We start from the raw sequence: 23,040 nt of genomic DNA on the forward strand, positions 1-23,040 counted from the left end.
CTCTACGCACTCGTCCGCCGCACTTGCTGCGGTCCCCGATGCACCGATCTTCGCACATTCATCGTCCGCCATCGCTCATCAAGGGGTCACTCATCCTGTTCACTGCATATCTGTCTCACACTGGTCGCCTCAGACCGGCCTCCACCTCAAACACCTGCCAAGTCCCGCCCTTCGAGGTTCCGAGAACATGGGGCAAACTAGTTACGCCACTTCACGCAGACAGGGCTCTGGAAATGTGCCGAACTCTCGAGAGACAGGGAGAGAGGCGCCGCTGATAGTCGGATCATCGCAGAGGGACGGGCGCTACCTGTCCGGGAGGTGGGGCCTCCCCAGGACCCCCCCCCCCCCACCATCCCCCACCCACCACGGCTCGGCTGGCGGCGACCGGGCCGACTGGCCTGCCTCGTTGCCTCCCTCTAGTATCCTCGTAACAAAGTGTTATTAAAGGAAGAGTAACTGATGAGCCTGATGTTTTGTTAGAGGAGAATGACACCTTTCTTATAGTTAAACTCTTGAAGGAATAATCGAATCAACGCCTTATGTATTTGTTGGCGATCACACGTTTAGTCTTAAACACTATGAGACCTTCCCCAAAGGAGCTAAACTCTTAAATGACAGAAAATAATAACACCTTTGGAATAATAAATTTGAAGCTTAAAATATTTCTCAAGCCAATTGCATTGAATATAGAAATAGTTAAAGCAATGATTTCTACCACACATCTTTTTCACAATTTTTAAAGAAAATAATGATACAGAATACATCCAAGCAGTAATTCAAGAATAACTAGTTTAAGGAGAAATTATTGGTCATCTGCAAAAAAAAACTGAGCTTAATGCTGTGTACTATTAGTGAAACTTTTTTCAGCACTCTTTGTTGAAAACCGATCTGATACACTTTGTGACAAGGCTGTGAAAAGGATTTCACTGGCACATTTAAGAACTCTTAGCGGAAATTATTATTATTTTTATCAATTAAAATATATTTTCCTAGGTTTTTATGCTTTTCATGTGACGATTTAAACAAGTTAAATGCTTAATTCGTCTTTTTGTTGCCAATATGGCTGATAAGTAATGAATGTTTGAATCTCTGTCATTGCAACTTTATTTGCCTGTATGTATCTTATTAATTTTTAACTGATTAAATACAATGTAATTACTCGTTGCACCTGAACGTTTGGCTCTTTCTTTCCATGTATTATCTTTTTCCTTGGCGGCCTTGTACCCATGTGTGGCGGTGGATGAGCGATACTGTGACGTCACGCATCGTAAAGCTACTGCTACTGAACAGCCGATGTATTTACAATTTAGCTGTTTGAAGAATTCCTTATGATTTTTTTTTTTCATCTTAAACATATACTAAAGCTTTTAGAAATTTCCTTGAATTTAAAATGGTTGCCTCTGAAACTGTTTGAATGTAAAATGGCAGATACCAATGGCGGCCGGGGTCAGAGGTCAAGGTCTTCCAGGACGGAAACCATGACATCACAAATCCAAGCGGACAGCCAACACCTCGCTCCTTCACTGAAGCCAGCATTGGGAGGAACTTATGTGTACTACTTTTGTATGTTAGAATTTAAATGCATAAACCCATACAACACAAAAGTTCCATACATGTTTCTGCCGTTGAAGAAATCTAACAATATGTTATTGTGGTGATGTTAGAGTTCTTAAAAGTATCCGAAAATTGTTTGATATTTGATTATTAGTGTGTTTAGTATTTTTTCTTTTTAATTTATTATTCTCATTTAATAACTTAAAGTAATAACAGAATGCCTGTTAGGGTTGGCTTCCTATGCAGGGTCCGCCGCAGAGCTCTGCAGGGGAGTGTCGCAGCGGCCGCTAGAGTGTAGTCTCACTCCCGCACGGCCGAGGGAGCGGCATGTTCACAGCTGGGCAACACGAGAACCCCTCAGTGCTGGCAACTCTTCCAGAGACTTGCTGCATCGTCAACTTATCATCTCGTGACAACAGTCGATTGATTAGCTATATTTTTAAAACAACCTTCCACAGTCCTTATTTTCAACAACCAGTGTTGTTTCAGCCTTCCCCTCGCATAGATGCAGTGGAGTCTCCGTATCTTCAACTTCTTCTAATACTAAATGAAGCAACAAGGACCGGAAGGCAACTGACGCTGCATGGTGACCGCGCCTGTAAATCACTGCTTGCTCCGAGCCACAGCTGACATGAGCTCTGCGGCAGACCAGAGGCCGCTATCAGCCCCGCGATAAGGCGCGGCATATAAGAGGACGGGGCGCCGGGCCGGCAGGAGGCGGCGACATGAGGCTCGCGGCGGCGGCGCTGGGGGGGCGGCAGCGCTACGACGGCCACCGGGTGTACCGACTGAGGCCCGCCTCCATGGAGCAGGCACGCGCCCTCAGGAGCCTCCAGGGGCGCTCCGCCGACACCGGGGTACGACTACCTGCACTCTCCAGTCCGACATTCCGACTGGTTCTTCAACTTCAAATGTTTAAGGACACACTTTCACTCTGCAATCCGGACTGGAGCCTACTCTAAGGGCAGTTCATAAAAGAATGTCCTAATTATAAAATTAATATTATCAACTGAAAGCGTTCTATAGTGTTGGCTCAAAAGGTCACAATTAAAGAGTAAATCAAACAGTTTTAGATAAGCGCATTCGCGAATACTGCCTTGTTGTTTTCTCGCTTGCAGCGTGAAAGAATGGCTCTTAACAAATTAGTAGAGTTTGAACCTGTAAACTTTATTTGGCAACAGGATAGAGCCCCTCTCCATTAGAATCTCTTTGTTCGAGAGTGGTTTAACGTCGAATTTACTGACCGATAGATTGGTCGTAATGGTCGAGACGACAGACCATTTTTTTCGCTCGCTCCCACGTTGACCTTTAGGGCTTTATAAGAGATTGTGTTTACGTTCCGCCGCTACTTATTTATTTTCTAGAATTGAGTCATAGAACTAAAGGATTATTGCTTCTATTACTCCGGACTGCTAACCAAAGTCTGGAAGAAATGGAATTTAGGTCTGATGTGTGCCGTATAATTAAAAGTGTTAATAATGAACATTTGTAAGAAAATCTATGTTAGTTTACCTTCAATTTGATTTATGATTTGTTGTAAATAGTCTAAATATACCATTGAAACTGGGACATTCTTTTATGGACATCCTTTATTTGTTAAGGCAAAATAGCTCTGAGAGGCAGCTACACCGGGACTTTTGTTGCGGCAAAAATTGCTGTGAAGTCGCACTTACATCACTTCGGGCCAATAATAGATAGGCAAATTCTAACTCTCCAGTAGTATGACATTCCTATTAAGACTCGAGATTGTTTTAATTCTAGGTCCTTAACATGGGGTAATTGGAACGACATGATACCACTGCTTTTGTAACGGGATATTTTATCTTTGGTAAGGCTTCTAGGTTCTAGCAATCACGCTTTGACTATGTGAATATTCTGGAAACAAATAATTTCTTTGAATAAAAAAACTAAAGGAAATAATGGGCGATGGTTACTGTGTTTAAAGTGATCAGTCATCAATAATTCATCCAAAACAAGAATGTTGGTTGTTATAAAAAGTACCTGCCGCCGCGGCGGTGAACTCTACAATCGTGACCTGCTAGGGGATATGTGATCCGTGTTTAGGGGAACGAAAAACGCCATTTTCATGTTGTTTCATTAAAGAGATCACACTGCAGAAAAATAAAAGCATGCACACTAGAGATACATCTGTATCAGTGAGAGCTAAGTTGCACTGTCTTCCAATTCCGTGACGTTCACGTGGTATGTGAATATTTAATTATGATAAAAGTAAGTATGAGTCACATTATTACTTACCTTTATATTTCTGTAACACTAAATGTATTTTGAAAATGATTAAAAAGTTAAACATATGTATTTTTCGCAACAAACCCAAATTTTTAGGAAGAAACAATGCTCAAAATGCCATAATCCTTAATATGAAACTCCTCCAGCTTTTAATTATTTTATGGCAAAGGTCAATGACTTTAGCTTCCAGCACTTTTTTATCAAAGTGTTGAGTTGTTGTGATCATAGTTTGCAAGACCAGAACACCAATCAGAGTAAACAGTGTTTGTTTGCATTTCTTTTAGCTGGGGTCTCATTAATAATCTCTGATGATTGAGACTCTCGATATTCACCTTCTCCTATACTGTTGGCTGTTTAGTCCATAGGCGCAACAGACCACTGATAGAAGAAAAGTGACATTCACAAACCCCCGGTGTGCTAAGACCAGTTGCATGTTCAGACTACACCGCAGCCGATGTGCCATCATATAGCACTGACGAGCCTCGGAATCCACGAGCCACGGGTGCGGAATACCACGCATCAGTTCCATTGTTAATTGATAGAGATTATAGGTTATATTCACGGTAGAAGAAAAGTAGGTTATGAGTTTAATTTTTAAGTCAGTTTAATTTTGCGGGATGGTGCTATGTGTGTTGCAAATATAATACTGTAAATGTTGCAATGTATTTTTCGAAAAAAAAAGAAGGAAAAATTGAAAGAGATAGAGGAGTGTGGGTTCGAATCCAGTGTAAGCAGTTTCAGTGCTTGCCTGCTTGTCCGTCGTGCCTGTTTGGAAGTTCATCTGGCCACTCGTGTGAGATGGTACTAGAGTGCGGGGAATCTGCATAATAAGAGATGGCCGAGAAGTATTCAACCCTTGACTGGCTCCCAGAGAGCAGTGTACCTTCAGAGGACGCCCTCGATATGCTGCCACACCCCAAGAGGCCTGTAAGACATCACCACTCACTGACTGCCAGTTGAGTGGATCCGCGGTGCGGTCAGATCTCTACTAGAAACTACAGTGAATACACAGACGTTTCCTCGAAGACAACTGGATCTCCGGGGAGACCACGCTCTGTTGTTTCAGTGAAAACAGGACAAACGTGGACGCGGAAGGAAAACAGAATTTTTTGCTTTAGACTCAACCAATTTTTGAGAGTTTTGTATTGTTTAAAATATATATATATATTATATAAGTCATGTTCAAAGCAAGTGAACTCAGCACCCGCAAACTTACAAAGATAACTGTAAATTAACGAAGATCCCTTGATGAATTTTAACCAGAAACTTTCGTAAATTGAAGGTGAACATATGTGAAGAGTAGTCGGGGTGTGTTGGGTGTCCACGGCGGCTCTTCTTGTGCTGGTCCAGTAGCTGGACCTCACTCGCGGCTTGCGGCTCTCTGTTGCCCCGATGTGGGCCAGCAACCACACGCTCTCTGTGCTCTATGTGTTCCGAACAGTACAATCTGACTGAAACCTTTGGGAACTTCTCCATTTGATTCTCTGAATTACTTCAATTTCATCGACGCCAATTCATCTGTGAATTTTACTGATTAACCAGCCATCAAAATTTCCTTGCCATGATTTTCAGCTTCAATAAACTCACTGGCATAAAATCTGCAGTAAACTGCTAGTGCTATCTTCGTCGTTCTTCGGTTATCTTCGGCACCGCGAGTTTTTCAGCTCAGATTGTTCATTCCTATTTCCCCTTTTGTTTCATTCAATCGTTATTTTCCTTGCCCCTTTGCTGTTCACTCCTCTACCTTCGTCCTGTGTTGCACTTGCGCCCCTCTCCCGTTTCTTGATACTATTTTTTATCTGTGGAGGTATATTATACCTCCATGCTTATACAAGTCCTGGATTGATATAAAATCCGGCTTACGCATTTAGTCACTTCGAGCAGACACACCTTGTGTTCGTATAGGGGTGACGCGGATACGGTCATGGGCGTGTGTTATTCCCTGGAGTTGCGTTTATAGTCGCATAACACGAATCTCTCTTTGCTTAAACTCTTTTTCGGCTAGCCATGATATAAAATATGTTGGTTTTTAAAGTTTCTTCGCGTAATTGTGCGTTTGTTAAATACCACCCATGATCGGATCCAGTTGCGGTAGGTTTTTGAGTGCTCTTATTAAAGTCTTTAACTGCAATATAAATGTGTTTGTCTCGACGTACAATATTTGCACTTAATCATATCGCACTTTTAGATTGCATTACTAATGATCTATCTGAATTTACGTGTTAAACCACATTTGTATTCTAGTAATCAATAGTTTGCATTGAACACTTGTTGTGTAATTGCTTGCTAGTTTTCTTGAAATGTACTTATTCTTGCTACAAAGATATTCTTTTCGTAATCAAGTGTGCACGTAATCACGTGTTTGCGCACCTTACGTAAATTAATTAGTCAAGAGTACGCATTTTTATATTCCATTTGAGATTACGTATTTGTACACGATTGTAAATAGTTTAATGTTTTATTATGTATTTTGTAATTCTTATTAATGTTTGGTATCGGGTTCCTTACTAGCCATTGATGCGTACACCTAGGATTGCGTACGATCTGTTTAAGTGCTTGCAATTGTGTAACTGTAATGTATCTAGTCATTTGTCCTTTCAATGACGCTTATGTATACATTTTTAGATATCTGTACATGCTTACATAATTTTCTGGTTGTTGTACCATGTCATATTATTAACATATTAGTAAACATAAACGCTTTGAACTCTCATGTTCTTCTTTAAACAGGAATTAATAACTTACAGTTGCTCCTTTCTATAAGGGGCAAAACGTCGGTTTTTGAGTAATTTTCCTTTATTTGATCATTCTTATTACTGTTTATCTCCTCAGCGGGTTTAGATAGGGGCACAATACTGCTTCAAAACAGCCATAGTTATTCATCCAGTTGCTCGCTGTTGACCTGGCCGCAGGAGACACATGGACCGCCTGGCGGGTGTTGCAGGTGTCCTTCTGGACAGAGGCGCGCGGCGCGAACTGCAGTGTCGACGTGATGGTGTCCCCGCACGAGCTCCCCGGCTTCATGCTCCTGGTGGACGAGCTGCGGCTGCACAGCGAGCTGTACATAGAGGACGTGCAGAGGTCTGTCTGCGGGACAACCCCTTGCAACTTGGCTCTGCACTTGGCAGTGTGATTGCAATCACTGGGACCATTTGCACACACATAGGGTGTCCGTAAAAGTTCCAATTGTACGTTATAACAGTTTAATTTAGACTATTAACAACAAATCATACATCAAATTTAAGGTAAACTTAGTTTTTCTTACAAATATTCAATATGTGCACCTTGAGTTATACACCACGCATCCAACATAAAGTCCAATTCTTCCTACAATTTGGTTAACAAGTCTAGAGTAATGAAAGCAATAGCCTCTTCAACTCTGTTTCTCAACTCTGGTAAATCATTAGGTAGTTGCGGAACGTAGAACCGATCTCTTATAAAGCCCTAAAGGAAGAAATCGCATGGCGTTATGTCAGGTGATTGTGGAAGCCAGCGAAAATAATCTCTGTTGTCTCGACCATTACGACCAATATTTCGGTCAGGAAATTCAACTTTAAATCACTCTCGTACAAAGAGATTCTAATGGGGAGGACCTCTATCCTGTTGCCCAATAAAGTTTACCGGTTCAAACTCTACTAATCGCCATTTTGCGTAGGTGGCGTTGCAAGTGAGAAAAACACGCTACGGAACGTTTGTTTATAACTTAAAATATAAATATACGGCTAGTAGCATGAATGTGTTATTTTAAAATTATGGATTACACAGACATTGCTATGGTGGTCCCGGATTCTGGATGGAAGCCAGTTCGTGGTGTTGTAGCTCAAAGCTGATTGTGAGTTAACTCCAAAACAAAGGTGAAACTTCTATCGGTGACCGAATATGGCTGAGTGATGAAATTTTCATTTGTAGTTAAAACTTATGCAAAAAGTATAAACTAGTATAAAGGAAAATTATTATTATATCTCAAGCTTTTTGAGTGCACATAAACTGAATGTGAATTTAAACATATTGTAACGACAAGGGGTTTTTACAGGGATGTAAAATAATAAAAATGTGCATATTTAAATATTCAAGGCCCAGAGAACTCACAACAAGGATCCAGTCAACAAACTACTACATTTTTTTCTTGGGGTGATAAACGACGTAACCCAAAACCATTAAATTTAAATTATTATTTGGCAGATTTAAATTTCAACAACTACCATAATTATTCCAAGTATCGGATAGATATCTTGCCGTACTGGTATTTCCAAGAAATGTCTACTTACTTTAAAATAATTTGTCCCTAGTTTCGAAAATAAACCAAATAATGAAAACAATTATGTACCTGGTAAAGTTATAGTCATTTAAAATCATTTTATTTATTACTTTCTCTTTACGGTACCTATTGTCAATCGACTTTAATAGAAAATTTCGAAAATTGTCTAAACTTTTTCTGATGTAGAAATTTCTTAACATTTTGATTAAAAAAATTTGAATTGAATAATGAAATAGTTCATCGTTAAGGACTCAGACTTAAAGAAATTTTGATTTACTCATTTCCTTGAGCTCTACACCATCCTTAGGGCTACCAAGCTTCTTTGGCAATCGAAGGACAAACTTGGACTCTACATTTAAACTCATTCAGACTTGAAATCAATGAAAAAAGTCACGACGACACTGACGAACCAAAATGCGGTTTTTACTAAACGACTCGTTACCAATCAGTGACGTTCAAAGGTTGATTCCCCATAACTGTCCGACGTCGCCACAAGGACCCAGACTGGCTGAGTGGAGACTTGAGAAACCCGTCGTCTATGAAACCGGGATCCAGGCAGGCTGAGTGGAGACTAGAGAACTTGACTCTGGCCGCTATTTCTAATTCCGTAATTTTGGGATTGTTTACAGACATCCTCGGGATTTGGGACTGCAATCAAAAACATACAAACATAACATTAATTTATTTTTCATTGTAATGTCTCTAACAATATATATTTTATTTATATTAATACTATTTATCCAGTAGTAAATGTGGCTCGGAGAATTTGTTTGCTTTGAGTAAATTCGCAAATGCGCATATGAAAGGGGCTTATAGTGTTAAATAGGTAAAATTATTTAGTGATTGGGATGGTGATTTATTATATTGGAGATTTTAAAGATTAAGAGAAACAGAGGTATAATCGAACGTAACGCTATACAAAAATAGACTTAAAGAAAATGTCAGTATATTGTTCATAAAATTTTAAACAACAATAAAATTAATTCTAAATTAAGAACATATACATTATTTTAGGTAATTTATGCTTATAAACAGCTTTTTTATAGACATCCCATTACTCACAACGTCAAAACTCTCACAACTTCTCTGTTTGCCAGTGAAAACTGGCCTAAAATAAGTTGTTAAAACAAGATGGCGGACAAGAAAGTCGATATGACAGTGACTAATAACGTGAGTTCGTTTCGTTCGAAAAATTTTCGGTTTATGATGTATGTTTCATACCTATATATATATTTTTTTATTAATTCCGCAATTCCCTGGTGTAGGAACTGATCGGGATCCACTAGTAAAGACCTGCTTCGCCAGCGACCCCACACAGCCCTGACCATGAAACACCAAAAATTCCAGTTCGGTGACACGAAATTGTGTGAGACGCGATAATATTACCACAAGCCATTCCTTTTTAGTTCTCTGACAGACAATAGGTTAGATGTTGTGTCAAAAATTTTTTTTTTTTTCAATTTATTGTTCAGAAAATTTCTTGTTTGTGTTATATATAGTCAGCTACATCTGTATTTTACTTAATGACTTAATCAATACACAATGCCTCTACTCACATATAATACAAGCTCTTGCAACCACTTTTCATTGCTCTCGGTCAGCTACAGGATCTTGTGGACTATGTTTCAGTTCACCCATGTGCACAAAAAGTGCAATCATTTTTGATGTGTAAACATCTAAGCTCTCGGTATACGGATTTTGGTAGGAGTAATATCGTGAAAATTAAACGGAAGTCGATGAAAAAATGTGTCACAAAGATGGTGGACCTACGAGTAGCAAATAAACCAGTATATAGTCACTTTTGTTAACATTATAGGACATACCAAACGTATTGGTGTGCCAAATTAAACTTTATGTTAGTGAAGATATACTCTAATATATTTGGTAAACTAAAATAGTCGTAGTAAAAAGTATTTACACGTTTTAAAATACCTAAGAAAACTGTCATCACAATGAATATAATACAACTTCTCCTATTATCTTCCCAATATGTTTTTTTTTTAGCACAGCGGTAGAGAGCGCGCTTGGTAATCTTAAGCATCGTGGTTCAAATCACGTCACAGTATTTACTTATTTTACTTGTTAATAACATAATCTAATAATGTTAAATCAGATCAATATTATGGTTTAATATTTGGTTGAAGGAAGTATTAAGATATATTTTTCAGTCGTTTAAGCAAAAACAAACAAACATCTACTTAGTGTTATAATGTTTTAAAATGGTTCAAATAATTATTTTAGTAATGTCATAGAAGTATAACTTCAAACGTGAGTGAAAACTTTATAGTATTAACTGTGTGGTTAGTTTTAACAAGATGGACAGTATTTTAATAATATTACTTGTCTAAAATCAGGTCCAAAGTCGGGATTTTACTGGAGCCGCTTCTAATAGTTTAAAATTTCTAGTTGTTTCATGTTGCTAATTAATATTTGCGTTTGATAGTGGCAAGTAACGTTTACGAATTCAGACAGCGAATTCTAGTGGCGGGCGCAAAAAGTGAGTGTAATCCGCATCTAGAAATTTTGGTATTTGTAAAGCGACTGTTTAATTTATAAATTAATTTAACAAGCTCAGCAATATTTTAAACAATTTCGTGCCCGAGTTTCATATTATGAGTTTATTTGCAACATGAACAACATGCGAAAACATGAATTTGCTCGTTACAGAGGTTAGATGTTTACACATCACTGGCGAGTGTTGAAAGACTCGCAGTCATCCCCCCCCCCCCCCTTCAACAAAGCTCGATTAATGTTTAAAAATAACGCTCACATGCAGGCGCTTAGGAACCGGGGGGGGGGGGGGGGCGACCCAGGCGACTGCCCGGCCATAACATTTCATGGCCGGGCAAAGTGATGGTTTTGCCCGGCCATTGCATCAGATGAACAAGAGGCATTGTCTTCATTGCAATGCTAAGTGGTTTTGTGGGATTTTCTTGTCTGTGCGCTACTTTATACTTAAAATAAATTAAGACTTTTCTATAAGTGTACAGGCACAATAAATACTGCAACTGTTCTTGTTTTCTTCTAAATATTCACGTTTCACAGTGCTGATAGCGGAAATATTATTGTTGCATATAAGACCAGTAAATTTTTCCGCTTGTTCCAGTAGCTTACGCTTCGTTATTGTCCACCCTTGTCTACCTGACCTTCAGACCCTTGCATTCACCCCGCCTCGTTTCTACCTAACGGTAACGACCTGACGTGCAAAGCGCTTTCCACATCAGTCATCATTCAACAGCTGTACGTCTTGCTTTTAAGTCCAAGAAACTTTGTGAGCCGTACTACAGAACTGTTTAAAATAAACTTATTTATCTGTAGTATCGTGAGTGAGTAGGGTTTAAGGAGAAAATTTATAACAGTATTTTAAGTTTTGCGGCGTACAATGACTCAGAAAAGCATCAACTTTTTCTTCATCAACCGTTCTGCATAGTCCTGCAGTTCATCACAACCACCGCCTAAAAAGCAGTGCACATTAGGCTGTAATGCCTGTGAAGACAAAGATCCTAAAGAAGAGTTGGATTCCTTTAACTCAGGTATTACTTTTGAGCAGTTTAGACTGAGACGAATTTTTACATGATCCCTAAAACCATATTTAATATACCTATTTAACATTAAAGTTTAGTATGTCGGTACATTATTTTTTTTCCGCTCGTAGCTCGTGATTATTCCATCGAGTAATAAAAAAAAATTATTTGAATCTACAAATCATTGAACAAGAATTTATGAAGCAGATTTGTTGTTATTTTTAAGCATCTTCACTCGCCTATTCTGTGGGGTTCACAACTTAAACATAATCTTAAGGGGAGTCTGATAGTAAAAAAAATTAAAATATTGACTTTTTAAATTTTTATTACCAAAATAAAATTTCGACTTTCCTGAATAAAATGATATGAGTGTTATTGCAAAAACTTTTTTCCATTGTTAATTTTTTTTTTTAAAGTTGAACTGCATTTTTCGAAAAATTAATTTTTGTGACTTTTTTAATTTTAAATGCTAAAAAAATTATTTTGACCTTTCTGAATATTCTATATATTCTAGTACTCCTTTCAATAAAAAAATATAACCAATAATAAATTTTCAAAACTTTGGAGCCTTAATTCAGATTTGGTTGATGTATAGACCTTTCCTGTATTGACCTTGATTTATGAAAAAATAAAAAAATTAAGATGCTTAAATAGCACCATTCTGCTCCTTAGAATACTTTTTTTTTTCTACTGGGGGAGAGCCACCGGACACCCCCTTTGTTAAATCCACCACTTATAATGATACTCTCCTTTGCCCCACCATTAAATATTTGCTTCCTACGTGCCTGCTCACATGCTCTAGGCTACACTACAAATGTTCTCAGCGAAAATAAAACAGAATATAACTCACCGGCAGGATTCGGACGACACTAATCAGCAAGGACTAAAAGGATACGAAATACGGAAATAAAAATTGGAAGTGATCGTAACCAAGTGTTGTATGTTTGTACTGGCGTCGAGTGACATAGCGCTGTGGAAGGGAACTTCACTCGCCTTCCACAGGGCTGGGCCTGAGACAGGTGAATTCGGTGCCATGGAGTGCCATCACTCCAGGCAATGTAGCTGCCCTTGTGTAGCTAAAGAGAGCTTTATTTTGATTTTGTTATAAAATCACTGGAAGCTGCTTTAAGTGGGCAAATATACTACAGTACACTCAGAGGTACACAATGGAGAAACGTTAAAAAAAAGAAACTTACTTCTCACAAGAGGAAGTAGAAAAGGTATCGTATTTAAAGAAATTACAAAAAAAAAATTAGTTGTCAGTAAATTTGGTTTACGGACGATAGTTTAACGTGACAATGTCATAACCAAACATTGATGAAATGATTGCATTTTTTTATGAATAAAATTGAATCATTTTTATTTTCATAATAAAAGAATAAATACTTGAAATTATACTAGTAATCAGATTTTTAAAATGTAAGAATAAGTCAACTTTATTGCCGAAATTGTTGTTGTAATAAGCAATGAAAACCACATTAACTTTTCATTTCACTTTATAAACAGTCGACGAAACAGTTCACGTGTAGATGACTTGTACCTAATTAAATTTAAAAACTGGCATTTAGCTATAAATTTTAAATATAATTATGAACAAGTTTTCATATAAATAAACTGTAATCAAATATCTATCATAAATTACATGAATCACCATAATTTTTTAGTAAATTGTAACATAATCTATTATTACTGCACTCGCCGATGGATGCTACTTTTTTTTAATAATAAAATATTAAATACTTAAAATTATACTAGTAATCAGATTTTTAAAATGCAAGAATAATTAACCTTTATTGCCGAAATTGTTGTTGTAATAAGCAATGAAAACCACAGATTAAAATTCGTCGAGAATATTTTACGTTTTAATGTCTTCCAGTGCTCAAAATGATATACAATTGTGGCCCCGGGCACGAAATTTTAATTAGAAATCATTAATAATAACGCCCCTCGCGATAAAAAAAAAGGAAAATATGTATTAACCAGTGCCTGGTTCCCACAACAGCTAATAGATAGTACGAATCGTTCGGTTCGCGTCCGTCACCGTAGATAGCAGCACCGTACAGGAATAATATTATTTCGTTTATATAATACGATTTTATAACAAATACGCATCCCAAATACACCAAACATATTTATAATGTAATACAATATTTTTTAAAACATTGTGCAAAAGATCCCGGGTGTAATTTGAATTATTGTGTGTAACTGGAATACACCATTGTTCGTTAAAAATGCATTTGAATATTCAACATTACTTTTAAATAACCGTACCGATTGTGCTGAAAATCGGTGGACGATCGTTAAATTACATAATATTAATAATTCAAAAGACGAAAACGTGATTGAAAAGTCAAATCGATGGTTGTTCCATTCGAGTGGAAGAGAGATGCCGCGCATGCGTACAATGAGAGTAACAGGACACATCCGTAGTGGGACAATGTGCGTTACGGGACACTTTTTCGTGCGTGCAGCCGGCGTTCATCGATTTATTAGACGTTGTCATGTCAAAAAAAAATATATTTGTTTAAAGCTTACCCTTTTTTATTGTTAATTGTGGTTTTCATTACTTTATTTTGACAGTTTCAGGGATTACAAAAGTACACCAATTAAAATTACTGGCGCACTCGCCAACAAAACTCTTCGATTACAAATAGATTATTAAGTGTACAAATTTAACATTTTCCTTTGACCACTTAAGACATGTCATAATCAAGTTTTCACAAAAACTTACATGAATAATTCAATTATGAAGATAAATGTTTGTTAGCCCAACCAGTGCGGGGTTATATATAATTAATTTAGGTAACTATGTCAGGATTAAAAATTTCAGATATCGTCGACTGTACACTGGTGGTGACTAGAAGCGAGTAGAATAGGTGGCGGCTCAAAGATTATCTGGCTGGAGAGACACATAGCATTCATGTCCAAGCGCGAGGGAAGCATGTAAATTTAGTGGAATTTGGCTATAGACATGAGCCGGAGAAAAGACCGAACTCATGTACCATCTATTGGACCATTTCTTGGACCATTTCTTGGACCCCACTGGAACCAAACAAAAAAGAGGTCCAGTGATCAAGAATAGAAATTAAGTGACAAGCAACAGGAATAGAGAAGTAAGGGCAAACGTTAAGTAGAGAGTCAACTATAGGCCCAAAGGATGCCACTCTTACTGAAAGCAGCGAGCTCCGTCGGGGTGCAGGGGAAACAGACTCGGGGTTCGTTTACAAAAGTCCCGCAAGCGTAAGCCTGGCACTTATGGGCCCAGCTGGTTCGCACTAGAGAGAGGTGTGATGGCGGCCGGTAGAGGTCTCACTCCAACGCCGAACTAAGGTAAATTAGTTGGCCTCTTCGCCACGAGATGGTGAAGGCAGGCCTTTCGCCGGCCCGCGATATAAACTCGATCCCGGCTCGCCGAGAGGTGGGGTTGAAGAACTTGGTCAGTGCACTTAGTAAAGTTCCTGGTAAAGATGGAAAGGGGGAACTGATAGCTCGTGAGAAATATGTTAGGCTAGGCGCCGATACATGCCCGACAGCCCTGGAACCTTAGAATGGGGAATGCCTGTAGTTGCTAATCTAACCTGAGCTCTGGGAAGTGGGCTGCCCTGGGAGGATGCTGAGAAAATCACTTTCGGTCATGAAGCAGGACACTGTTACTGGTCGCTTTCGTAGCCTGAGGTGGGAAGAAAAAGATGTCTAATACTTAGCAGTTGCGGCACTAGGAAAACTTCGCGGTACTCTAGTAGGAAAGATTTGATCAGGATAAACAATGGGCTAACAAAATTTATATTAGGGAATTTAGGTGAAAAATAAATTTGTGCCAAATATTTCAAATTTGCGGCACACGCTGTAACCAACTTTTCCCCCAGCTTTCTTGACACGAGTTGCGCGTCTTGCTGAAGATGACACTGTTGATCAGATGTTATGCTTAGTGAGGAGCTCATGCATCATGCCTTTTTAGCCCAAACCATCCTACGCCCAAACAGTTAGGCCTTGCACGTGCCTGGAATTACGATCAGTTGAGCAGCAGTTACTTAAAATATGACCTCCCTTGTTTTAAATATGTAAGATTGGATAAATCAATAGTATATATACCATAAAACACAATATGACATCCAGTAGGTAAAAATTACCTATATTCAAAATAATGTCTTTGAATGAAATTTGTTCTGTTTAGTTGGTAGAGCACAAATCTACTTTGATATGAAGAGTTCTGAGAATAATTCCTGTTTTTAAAGCAACTTTACATTTTGGGTAAAGAACCCATTTCAAATGGCTGGTATAAATTTTCCACACCACAGCTATTAGATGCCTCAAATGTGGTCGCTTGGCTATCGAATCCGTAATTTGGTCTTTACAGACTAGGAGTTAGGCTTAGTTAAATCATTTTTGCTTGAAATGTGTCACCTGTGCCAAGATATTGCGAGAAAATTGCGAGTCTCACAAGTTTGACCAAATACTTCGTTGACATGTCTGTTTTTCCAACATTGCAGGTTAATTGACAACGAGCAACCGAAAATGAAGAGTCAAGCCTCATTCAGCTGGGACCGGTACTACGGACTGGAACAGGTGAGACACCTGTAGAGTTATTATCCACATGTTTTATTGTAAACAAGCTCATTTGTATGTACGTACACACATTAGTTGAAGGGTTCCATGAGCTATTGACAGAATGTTTCACTTTTATTTTTTATCCATATTGCAGACGCAATGTTAAGGAGAGATCGGTGATCGTTCGGTGCTTGGCGGGAGTGCGAGGTTAAGTAATCTTCTTCATTGAAAACCCCGCAAATTTGGCAGTTTGTAGTCAATTAAGAAATACTATGTTTCAGTCCGAATATGCAGAGTTCTGTGATTAAGCAGCCTGGAAGTCACTAATGCCAACTTATGAATATTTCAATTCCCCTACCAGTGGACATGACGTAGTTTTGTCCTGGCCATTCTCATGCAGATCAGGCACCGTAGCAGGGACACAGTCTGGGGGGAGGTCCATGGGTCGGAACCTCCCTTCCAGGACTAAAAAATGCAAATAAACAAGCGAAGACAGTACGAGAAAATAACAAAATAACAACAACAAGGTAACAGAGAGATTATTGTAATCCCCAGTGGGCTACAATTGTGTATTTCCTCCCCCTTGCAGCCCCACATGCCTCATACATAGAAACAGCCGGAATTGTGTTTCCAAGTAATCTCTTTTAATGTCGGATTGTTTACGTGTTACTGTAAACATGTCTTTCATACAAATTTACATGTGTCAACTTTGGAGTTTTAAGAGACAAATAAGTATTTAATGATATTTTAATGTAGTAATCTATTTTTTTTAAGTATGCAATAATAAAGAATACATATCGGCTATACTGGACTCCCTCCTTCAGGGCTATGGCCTTCTTGACTACAATCACGATAAGAGTTGTTAAATTTTCCAAGTGGTGTTTGTTTGTAAAAAGCATTTAATAATTGGCTAAGAGCAGATGCGTAGTTCTGTTTCCATATTTATTTTACACTGTGGTTTTAGGAAAGTGAAAAGGACTAAAATGTGTATTTTCTTGATAAGTTTTAGAAATGAAATGTTTGGTAAAGATTCTTGAAAACACCCAAGGGCCTTGTATTGCATATTTACTTTCATTTTCCCGTCATCTGACGTAATGTTTACAGCTTAAATTTCATATTTGTCCTATAAACCACGAGAATACTGCACGCCAGTTCAGAGCCATGCACTTAAGGAGATACTGCGCAAGAAACACCAGTAAGTGTCGCACTTATCATCCGTCCTCACTAACACAGATTCACCCCTGACAAAACGGGTGTCTTAAACGGCTCGTTTACCAACATAGCTGTCAAAACCATGTTGTATAGTGCATTAAGGGACAAGATAGCAACATAAAAATTGTGTCTTGGTTCCAACAGTTATTGGGCGATAACAATTTTATATTGATCTTCAAAAATTGTCCTTGTTAAAGCATAATGTATAATTTAATAGAATCCCTGAAGTTAATAGTGACTGGCTGCTACAAATATATTTTACTGTGAAGACCACTACGTTTTCTAACATTAAACATAATTTTCTAAACCTACTGCAATGGTATTTTCATATTTAGATACACCAATCTAAAGTCCTGTTAAGGAGGAATACATTTTTATGAAAAATGAGTTGAACATATTAGTTTAAGAATCCAGAAAATTTACAAAAATTTTCAGATCTTCCATTTTTAAATTTGTTTAATGTTTTAACTAATGTGGGCCAAATCTTAAAGTGACTCTTAAAATTGAAATCAAGATATTCTGACCGAAATCTAATGCTCTTTCAAATTATGTTATTAGAATTTTTTGTGGCTTCAGTATTTTTTGAAATTATTAGCATTTTAATACGGTAAGTTTGAAAAACACAAAAATTCATGAACGAAGAATTTAAAAAAATTAAAAAGCATTTTTCTTGGTTTTGAAATTTACAATTGATTTTCAGAGTTTGTTCGTAAGGACTGAGGCACACACTATACTAACAAAAACCTAATAATGTAGGATAGTCATCGAAAGTTTCTAGTCTCTAGCTAACCACACAGGTTAAGTTTCAATTGTCTCATTCATTAGGAATAATCACTTGCTGGACCGACTCATACCCTGCACGCGGTGTCCACAGCACACACACAGGCACCATGTCTGCCCTCAGATCCAGGCGTGGCTGCGGTCACTGTCGTCTCAGTACCCGAGCGTCGTGACGCTGCTGGATGCTGGAAGCTCCTATGAGGGTCGCCGCATCCTGGGTGTCAGGCTGTCCCACAAGGCTGGCAACAAGGCCGTCTTCATCGAGGGAGGTGAGCGTGCTGTACATTACCTTCTCAAACCCACAAAGAGGAGGACAAGGAGAAGGCAGTGACGCAACAAAGAGCCTAGTATTAAGACAGATTTAATAAAGCTTGATCTAATACAACATAATATAACAAGTAAACAAACCATAAAAAAATACATGTTGTACACAAAGATTAAATATGAAGCCAACAAGAACACAAGTCAACGACTTCAGTTGATTACTCCAGAAATTACTCTCAAGCAATGGGAACTCAAAGAAGGTTTGTTCAACATAAGTTGTACAGGCTCTTCATGCCTATGCATACATTACACATCATAGTAGATACCTAACCAACTGTGATATGACCTCACTGACCAATTACTGAACCAAAATAATTAAATTCCAATACGGCACTGTCAGCTTAATACCTGATCAATATGTAGCAACTATATGTTAAACTATGGAATTCAGATCATTTCTTATTTTCATACCATTGTAAACGATGCAGGTCCCCAAAGCTTTTACAGGTTATTTAAGGAAAAATATACTTAGAATATATGAAAATATACTATAAACAGATTTTAATGGACCTATATAAACAACATTATCATTTAAACTCAACATCCTAAAATTATATATATACTAGCTGACCCAGCGACCTTCGTACCGCCTATGAGTCAATGAATGTCGTGTTAACTTTTTGCTAAATTTAATTTAGAATTTTATTAATGTAATCAAATTAATACTAAAAATTCAATAAAAGTACAAAAATCATGTATTTCAATGGCATGTCAGCAAGACATTTGCTTTATTGAAGCTATATATTTTGCTGCGTGGGTTGCATTCGGGTTGCACTCGGGTTGATTCTCTTCAAAGAAGCACCTTCTGATATATGACATTTTTCGTTTTGTTATCAGGCGCAAGAACAAATAAAGCGGTTGGTTTGCCGACACATGAACATGCCAAGTACCATTGACCATGAGAAAAACAAGCATTTTCTAGATTCAGATCAAAAAACTTATGATTTGTTAATCGTCATGGCGAATGCAATACGAATCGGAAATTGAATTAGTTTAAACTCAAAGGGCATATCGGCTGGGATCATCGGAATCCTCGGAATGAGAACTTCCTCACATTTGAATTCTTCTTTGAGTATCATCACGTGAATTACATTGATAATGAGTTTTCTTATGACCAAATGCTTAGTTTTGATTGGTTTAGATTCCGAAGCATGATGAATACCGAGCTAACCTTCAATTGTAAATTGTGTGGTGGTAAGCAAGGCACATCCAAGGTGTTTAAAAATGCCGTTGGATAGTTGGTGGCTGAGTCTTCGTTTGTTACACATTAAATAGATTTTAATGAACGCAGACTACCAACGATTTGATTCTGAGTTACGAAGTTTAAGTCATCCACATCTTATGTTATTAGCCGCCGAAATTGCTCGCTCACTCAACCATTTGTTATTTTTTGTGGTTAGCAATGATGTTCGGGAACACTTTGTTGATGAGCTCGTTTTTCGATGAGACGAAATTGAAAAAATTTGGAGGACATAAAATCAATCCGCTCGATTCGTCGACAGGAAGACGGCCATTACCGATAGTCAGCAATTTCTTGGAGATATCTTCAGCAGATGGATCGTTTAGCAATGCAACTCTCATGTTTACTGCCAGCCGAAGTTTCTTCACATAGCACCACAGATTTGATGATTTGAGGCAAGCATTTATTTCATCGGCAGCATTCGATCTTGGAATGACTGGCAGTATTTGGCGGAAATCGCCAGACAGTAATATCATTGAGCCTCCAAAACATCTCGAGTCATTGCCCAGATCTTTCAATGTTCGGTCAAGTGCTTCCAATGCGCGTTAATGCGCCATTGTACATTCGTCCCAGATGGTGATTTTAGATGCTACTAAAATTTTGGCCATTGCGGAGTGTTTCACAATGTTACATGTCGGTTGTTCAGTAGTTTAAAGGTTTAACGACAATTTTAATGCTTAATGAGCTGTACAGCATCCTTCTAACAATGTGGTTGATATTCCAGATAAAGCAACTGCTACCGCAATGTCGGATCTCGCACGAACAGTAGCCAAAATCAATGACACGAGGAAAGTCTTCCCAGTTACAATGGGGGCATCCAGGAAAAATAGGCCACCATTTCCATCATCAATTGCCTTTATTAAAGTATCATACACTTCCTTCTTTTGGGGGTTAAGCAGGGGTACATTCCTTTAAACTGATTGGTCTAATTCATGTCAATCATATTCACGTTCACTTTCCAATCCTCGATTAAATTTGTCATTCATTCCACGATCTGGCACTGGCTTTCCTAACCTGACTAAAAAACTGCCGCACATGCCGCACATGAACAATGGTAAAGCCTGGTTATGCATCTCCTCATTCACCTTAACATCGGGATTTCTTGAACTGACAAGAATTCGATGTAAAATGTCTTCTGACATGTTATCCTTGTATTTGTTCCACAATACACGTGGTTCGATGGGAAGCATGTCGAAGTGATGATAGAAAATAATGTGCATATCTGACTTGGAGATGCAGAAATAATTGCTTCAGCGATTGTCGTGCCCCATGAGTATCGTTTTCAAGCAAATTGAGCTCTTGACAAACAGCACGAAATGTTGGGTACACCATACCATTTACAGTTCGTAGTGATGAAAATTATGTTGACCCAAGAACATTCAGCAGTAACAACCGTAAATAGAAGCATTCGTCATGCTTCGGATGAACTGTGTAAATACGATCAAGAGTATCAGTATAACTTACATCTGGATGACTATAAACTGCATCGCCTTGCTTCCGACTTTGAAATTTCTTCGATGTAGCGTTCCAAGTGTAAAAACATGGCATTTCCGAGTAAAGCAATGTTCGTGCAAACGGATGTTCAACAGTGGGATAACGTTCGACCAACTTGATAGCGCGTAATTTATCGTTGGTATTGGAGGTCTGGATGCCAAAAACCGCCATATCGCTGCTATTTAGGACATATTTGCAGATATTTTTGATGGACTTCACCGAATTGCAATACTCAATGTTGCATGTGACTTGAATGTTTTCGAAAGAAGTGGCGAATATGGAACAATCCAACTGTTGTAGACCACGAAATCGTTTCTTTTCACTTTCGTTGTGATAGTTCGACCATTATCATCGGGGAATCGATGCCGATACAGTGGATAATCATCGTTGCCAGTGATGGTCAGCATTTTGACGAATCATCAAACGATATGGGTAATAATTCATCAAGCTAACCTTCTTGGTAGTATCCTCATCTGAAATAAAAACAATAAAATTAGTATCTTAGAAGTAAAGCTCATGTCCGTATTCCCTGAAGGGGTGGACAGAACTGTGTGAACACTAAATCCCCGAAGGTCACTTTTAGCATATTTAAAAGGGGTTAAGAGAAATGATTTAAGATTGTTTGCCAGGTATTTGCCCAATATTCTCTAAACAAACAATCCCCAATCTCTTAGTTGACTCTTAAGACTTCCTGGGAAATTAGGAGTGGTTTTACTTTTTTTTTTTGGAAACCAAAACCAAATGGAATAAAATTTTATGTCATGTTGAAATTAAAACTATGATATTGATACTTACCATTCAATGGATTTGTCATCTTGATATTGAAGTGATATCCATTGTCTCCTTGACATAACACCAGTGGGTATTGCAACGTGCCATATGAATGATGTGTTTAATATATTTGTTGCAGTGGCCCAGTATCGCGATGTGTAAGCACAATATCGCATATTTCCAAGTTTTCACTAACAATCAGGATTGCAACTTCATCTGTTGTTGGAGCATTAAATGTGTGTTCGAGTGTTCCAGCTAGTCGTTTATCCGCCTTGATCACGACTTTGTAGTCATTATTTGGTATGTGCTCCAACACAGTCTTGAACAACCTGACCAATGCATTATGTTCATGAAGTAGTTGCTGCAGATCTTGAAGAATTGCTATTTTCATTGTTGTGTTGAGCTCTTGACGTCGATTAATTTGTTCCTCCACATTGCTCATGAAGTATATTCGTAAGAATGTATGCTGTGAATTTTCAAGCGGTTGAAATGATCCAAATCGATGGTGAATCTGTAAAGTCGAAAGCGAAGTCAGTATTACTGATTTATAGTCACTAATTTTTGGAAATGTTATAAAATGCCTTATTTTAGTTTAGAGGCAAATACAGAGTAAATGAAGTACGTTGAATGTCGGAATAAATTCCTGTTCTTCGATAATATCTGCCCAAAATGAAGTCATTTGAAAATAGCCATTGTATTATTGAGTGTTCGCTAGGAAATTTCGTGATTCTGGTGTTCCTCCACGAAGTAATTAATGCAATGGCTCAGGTGGTGGAGAAAACAATGGCAATTTCACTTTGCCATTAAGGCAGCACAATCCAGGCGTTACTTCAGCAAACTTAAATGCACCAAAATGTTCGCAAATAACGTCCATTCGACCAATGCGAACGAAAGGATGCGAACTGTAATCAATTGTGCAATAGTATAGAAATGTTGCTCGATTCAAATTAACTCTTTAAGTATTTCTTCTTGCGCGTCCAAGATTGTCTAGTTGTTGATCTGTACGATAAGCTCAATGAATTCTCATTGCCAAACGAGCCTTTACACGGACTGCCTCTCTTTGCTCTTGTGTTTGAGAAGCACGAATT

General features: G+C 38.1%; 1 protein-coding gene across 2 annotated transcripts in view; it reads left to right on the forward strand.

The window, feature by feature from the left end:
• The first annotated feature begins 2,272 nt into the window (after positions 1-2,272).
• The window catches only part of LOC134541520 (zinc carboxypeptidase-like), a 44,974-nt gene continuing 24,206 nt past the window's right edge, over positions 2,273-23,040 (forward strand). For both annotated transcript variants that reach the window (XM_063385031.1, XM_063385032.1), the window contains exons 1-4: positions 2,273-2,411; positions 6,746-6,882; positions 16,074-16,149; positions 18,248-18,392. In XM_063385031.1, the coding sequence (XP_063241101.1) occupies positions 2,280-2,411; positions 6,746-6,882; positions 16,074-16,149; positions 18,248-18,392 (490 nt within the window). In that variant the 5' untranslated portion in view covers positions 2,273-2,279. The remainder of the gene's footprint in view (positions 2,412-6,745; positions 6,883-16,073; positions 16,150-18,247; positions 18,393-23,040) is intronic.

This window comes from Bacillus rossius (genome assembly GCF_032445375.1).
Source record: "Bacillus rossius redtenbacheri isolate Brsri chromosome 4 unlocalized genomic scaffold, Brsri_v3 Brsri_v3_scf4_1, whole genome shotgun sequence".
NCBI lineage: Eukaryota > Metazoa > Arthropoda > Insecta > Phasmatodea > Bacillidae > Bacillus > Bacillus rossius.